This window comes from Diaphorina citri, unplaced genomic scaffold, assembly GCF_000475195.1.
Source record: "Diaphorina citri unplaced genomic scaffold, Diaci psyllid genome assembly version 1.1 scaffold43334, whole genome shotgun sequence".
Taxonomy (NCBI): domain Eukaryota; kingdom Metazoa; phylum Arthropoda; class Insecta; order Hemiptera; family Psyllidae; genus Diaphorina; species Diaphorina citri.
The window spans coordinates 4,865-10,451 of NW_007420655.1; the positions used below are offsets into that span (position 1 = coordinate 4,865).

Here is a 5,587-nt window from a genome sequence, read left to right on the forward strand (position 1 = left end):
CTGACTCTGAGACTCTGCTCTGAAACCCAGGCATTTTATCGAGTGCATATTATTGTTGAAGGTGTCTGTAAATGGTATGCAGCGTTAAATGGGGAGGTTTATTGTGAAATGATTCATGTTGAACCGTGTTAATAAATTTAAGTTTTTTTAACCTAATAACTCGTCGCATAGCTTGCAGAATTGCAAACTGAATATTAGTGGGCGAATAATATTTGACCTATGGATTAGGGATTCTGTTTCACTTGTCAGACTCAGGGGTAGCTATCACCCTAGTATTTACGCCACTGGTGACTAGGTAACAAATGGCCGCATTTAAATTCACGATTTTACTCTCCTTTTGAAAATTTTCCTTTCCTGCGCTATTGTAAGCTGTAAAATATTGTAAATATTTAGTTAATTTGAAAAAATCATGGACTAGATAATTTGATTACATAGGATTTATGTTGTTATGATTGTGAGATATAATTTAGGAAATAGAACCACACACTCCTACCCTGTGGACCTCGATAGTCAATTATTACTGAGATTTATATTCCCAACTCCCAACAATGTAAGAAATAAATGTTTCCTTGAAAAGCCCGATGGAAAATAAACGAGAGTCCAGTTCTCGTGATATTGAGGAGAAAATTTTGAATCCGTCTAAGCACTCTAAGCTTGCTGATTTCAAAGCTTCAAAACTTGATTTCAGAGCCTAATCTTTGCTGCTGATAATGACTTTTGTTTTTACAGCGCGGGTACGTCGCATTTCTTAATATCCACATTTTGGTAGCATCTATTTTCTCGGGATAAGATAATGGGTTGGCCATACCTTCCAATGTTAAGTTGGAGAGAAAACGTAAAACAGGGGACCCTCATGTTTTTCCCGTAGGGCTCTCTGGTGTTTCCCGGAATGCATCATGTCTCCCACCTTGTATATTTCTACTTTAGTCCGTGTTCAGTCAATTTTCTCCTGCTTCATTTCGTCCTCTTATAAATTTCTGTGATGATTCACTTGTAAATAATTATTACAGTTGCTCCTACCCTACATTATTCTTATAATAATTGTTTTATTGAGCCTTTTTACTTTATGCCTACTTAAAGGCCGACCGAAGTCAGCGAAATCGGGTATTCTTACGGCAGATGACAGCTCAGCAGATCATGTACAAATGTACAAGTTAGTGTTTCTGGATATTTTTTTGTCCGCGGAAGTCAAAGAGATGAGAAGGACAGGATTAGAGAAAGCCAGCCGTTCCGTAGGAAGGTAACTCTTATCTGTTTCGGACTAAAGCGTCGCCTGAACGGGAATCGAACCCGCGCCGCGACCCAGCGCTTAGAAGGCAAGCGTCGTTACCCTTCAAGCAAACCACGGGCTGCAATTTTAATGGTTTCAATTATTATTTACTGTTTGGTACTTGGTCAGAAGTCACTTGTTCTATACTGTTCGCTAAGGACGTATATTGATCAGTTTACTTTTCAGTAACATGGTTAGGTAGTGGATATCAACCCCCTCACGCCTCGTTTAGAGTGGAGCAGAACCTGTTCCAATTTGTAGTTAGAAAAAGTTGTGGCCTGAATATGAGAAATTGGGATGTGGACCACTGTGCAGTTCATTTCTGAACGTTCCGCTCTCTCCATATTGCTGTTATAGTGTTTTTCAACTTTACAATTTATTCTGCATTTGATGCCATCAAGGTGAGTTTTTTTCTTTTTAGTGAGCTTGTGTATTTAAAACCTTTAACGTTTATGCATTCTGGTTAGCATAAAAAATTTCCACTGTATGCTAATATTTCGTTTCTTCCTTAAGTTAATATCTTTCAAACAGAAACAAGGAACATTCAAATGATGAGGAAAGTTGTATTAGAGGTTTTTAGGACTTTTTGAGTCCAAGAAAAGGAAGACCGAAAATCGAACTGTTTGTTGGACCAAAAAGGATTGAGTTCCCGGATTTTTTTACAGAGCTAGGGGATGAGTGTGCTGAATAAGTGGTTATAAAAGGACTTTTCAGTCCGTATACTTGGCAGTATAAACAAGTAAATTCTAAAGTCCCAACGGAATTGTTCTTTGCAGCTAGTGGGCACCAGAAGCGGTCCGTAAGTGAACATTTTTTTCATCCTAAAGTTAGGTCAATTCTAATCCTCAATACTTGCGGTGAGGTTATTCCAGGTTTTCAAGATGACGGAAGATGAAGGAAAGAAAACCAAGGAGTCACGGTGGAGGATCTATGGACACACTTATGAAGACGTTGAGTTTCGAGCAGACACGACAATAATTTGTTTGAAAATTCTAACCTTGTGAGATTTTCACTTTCTTTTTTAAATAATAAAAAAAAACTAGGGTAATGAAAAAACAAGGGCCCTCAGGAAATTTATCAGAAAATACTTACTTCTTGGGAAAAAGCATATTACATTATTTAGAAAGCTAGAAGTGTAAAATTGTGTGCATGCTGATTACTTTTCCTGGACCATAAAATTTATTACGGTTTACTTAACAGGCACCTTTACTACCCTATTTTTACAGCGATTTTCAGTAGTCTCTTTTTTAGGCCACCCACTCCACTATCAAGGAGGACCCTGACAAGTGGACCTGATCAGGGGTCCTCCTGTCAGGTCTGCCTGGATTTTTTTTTTTAGTGAGTGGCTGGGCCTTGTCAACACAGAGGGTCATTATATCTTAATCCATTTTAACATTTCAGTGCATCTCCAACCGTGATGTAGACTAGGACTCTACATGGATCCGCTTGTGTCCTCATCATAGCCATTGCATTCCTAGTAGTTGTCTTGGCCATAACTGGACTCGGTTGCTACAAAACATACCTCGTCTCCCTTCCCTACTTAAGATCTCATCTACTGCAACTCCTAGCGTCTGGAGCTTCCCAAACTCCCTGCCAACAGCGTTTGGAGGCTGGACACTTTACTGGCCTTGTCAGATGGCCATAGCGTCAGCTCTGTGTATATTCATCGAACCTAAAGCCGGAGGAAAGGACCTATTTCTGGTACGTCCTGCTCGCATAACTTCAAACCTCTCTTTGGAAATCCTTTCCTATGTGCCCTAAAGGGTGCTGTCCTAAACATAATCGATCGGCCCTCGACTGACGAGGTGAAAAATTATTCCCCCCCCATGTAGTCCGAGATAGTGTGGAAGGTTCAGGCGACATCGATCGGACGGCCGGTCGACTATGTGTGGACACACCTTAAGAAACCTCCGTCCCTATTCGGATGTCACACTAGGCTTGAAACTCTGGAAAAACTGCTTGTTCTATTACCGCTGGCGGTAGAGTTTTACATGGTTTTACCGGTTGAATACCCGTGTCAACAGATTGTATGAATTAACGAAAAACCAAATGGGGCACGTAGTAATGAGATTCTCTGGGACAATTATTGCCTACACTAATATAAGGCTCCTCTCTAGACAAATTTTTGTCCATCCCACAGATACCACGGCCTTCTTCAATGGGGTTTTTAATCAAGGAACCAGTTTACCTCTAAAGACACTGGTTGTCATGTTCACCAGCATGGCTGGCTCAGATTACATTATCGGTACGTTCCTCAGAAGTACGTCCCATCATCAAGCTTGGAGCGGGCGTTGGGGCTATTTGTTGGCCCAAATTCTGAGGAGCCACAAGATGATGTTTCTGCGGGAGGGAATTGAGAGACGAAACTTTGCCCTGTGTGCAATGGCTGCAGGGTAAGATTCAGACTAGTAAAATACGGCTAAAGAATAAAAGTGTGTGTGGCATCCTTGTCTAAAAAGACGGCATTCCACAGTTCGGCACTGGAGTATCCAAGTGTCTTTGCCAACTTGAGGATGTTTCTGTTATTGCAGTCGCGGACACATTACACTCAAGCCACACATTGTGCAGGTGCAAATTTGGATGACTTCTGATATCTTCTCTGCATTAGAACAGTCTCGTCGTAGAGGATGAACAACATCTCCGTTATTTCTCTCCCAGGATTTGGACTTCAATATGTCTCGGCACGGTAGATATGTTTCCTCAACTAACATATCATCCTTTCCAAATGAAGCCAAAGCTCGGACTGAGCACTCTCTTGAAGTTTTCCCGTCAATAGCGTCCTTGTCGGCAAGTCGGGGCAACCATTCGCATGCCCACGACCTCCTCACAAACGGCTGCCTTCAGTATGACTGAAAATCCAACTTCCTCGCAAAAACTCTTTACCTTATTTACCATCAGTCACTGGCTCTGTAGTACCTGTAATGATAATATTGTTTCTAAATAAATGTTTAAGCCAGAAACATATTGAAAGCCAGAACCAATAATTAAAATGATAATACATAACTTGGCTTATAACAATATTTAGGAGAGGGAGGGCGACCTCCCCTCCGAGCTCCATTTTTGGCGCGCTGCGTTACTCTACGGCCAGACTCCCGAAAAAATTGAGGTCGAGGGGGCAAGCCCACCCCTCCCCTTACCTTCGAGGCTTCATTTTTCTCCGGTGTACTGTTGGCCAAACTTCAAAAATTTGGAGCCATCTACCTTCGCCCATTCCCCTTTGGTTTGGGACCTTCCCCCCCCCCCCCCCTTCGGCAAAATCCTGGATACGACCCTGAGCACCATTAACGTTTCTCTATTCCAGGTCTCTCTTCTGTTCTCAATGCCCCTATCGCTGGAACATTACTAGCGGTAGAACACACTCATAACAACTACGGCGCCCAAGTAATCGCCGATAGCTTTGTATGTGCGTTTCTAGCAAAGATATTCACCCAGATCGCTTTGACTGGCATCTTCCCGCTTCTTCTGCATAAGTACTCGATCGATGCTAACCCATTCGCTACCTTTGGGCGAATTCGCAATGAGGATGTAACCTACACACGGTGAGCCTGAATCAGTTTTACTGATGGACACATCCGATTTTATCAAGTAACCAAGAGAATATCTTCATCTTGTGCCAATACTGTAAATGAAAACTCGTTAGTGGAATAGATCGAAATAGTCTGTAGATACTAGGTATATGTTAATGATGGTATCTTTCTTCTCCCACAGGTTTGAATTCATAGTCTACATTCTGGTAGGCATCCTGGGTGGTATTCTTGGATCTCTTTGGAATCAGCTCTCTCTCCTAGTGACTAGACTACGCGATGTGATCTGGTCTCACACCAAGATCATTCTCTATCTGGAGACATTGGTGTGGGCTGCGGTAGCTGCCTGCTTCCAAATGTTTCTCTTGTACATATTCCGTACTCAACCTTGTGTCAATATCAAACAGCTAGATGAGATCACACGGAACGTCACGTCACCTCACGAGTTCTTTGTCATGCCAAGCATTACATGTCCGTCTGATAATGATATGCCACAAGTAGGCATCCTCATGATATCTCCTGATCACATTATTACCTTCATGGTACACGCCATACCGGGTACATTCTCCCTCGTATTCCTCGCCATCTTAACCATATTCCTCTACATATTCGGTGTGTTCTATGTAGGTTTATGTATAGCAACAGGTATCTTTGTATCCCATGCAATTCTAGGAACACTATGGGGTCGTCTGTTTGGCGAAGTTCTCAACTCCTATGCGAATGCACCATGGAGTGACCCGAAGAAGTTTGCTCTTCTCGGAGCAGCAGCACAAATGACTGGCGTGTTCCATTA

The 5,587-nt window shown here is 42.2% G+C and overlaps 1 protein-coding gene across 1 annotated transcript; it reads left to right on the forward strand.

Moving 5' to 3' along the window:
- Nucleotides 1-4,531: 4,531 nt before the first annotated feature.
- LOC103523817 (H(+)/Cl(-) exchange transporter 7-like) lies at nt 4,532-5,578 on the forward strand (the record flags this gene model as incomplete). Its single annotated transcript, XM_008488835.3, has 2 exons — nt 4,532-4,809; nt 4,979-5,578. A coding segment is annotated over exon 2 (428 nt), but the record flags the coding sequence as incomplete, so codon positions are not given.
- Between the last annotated feature and the right edge of the window lie 9 nt (nt 5,579-5,587).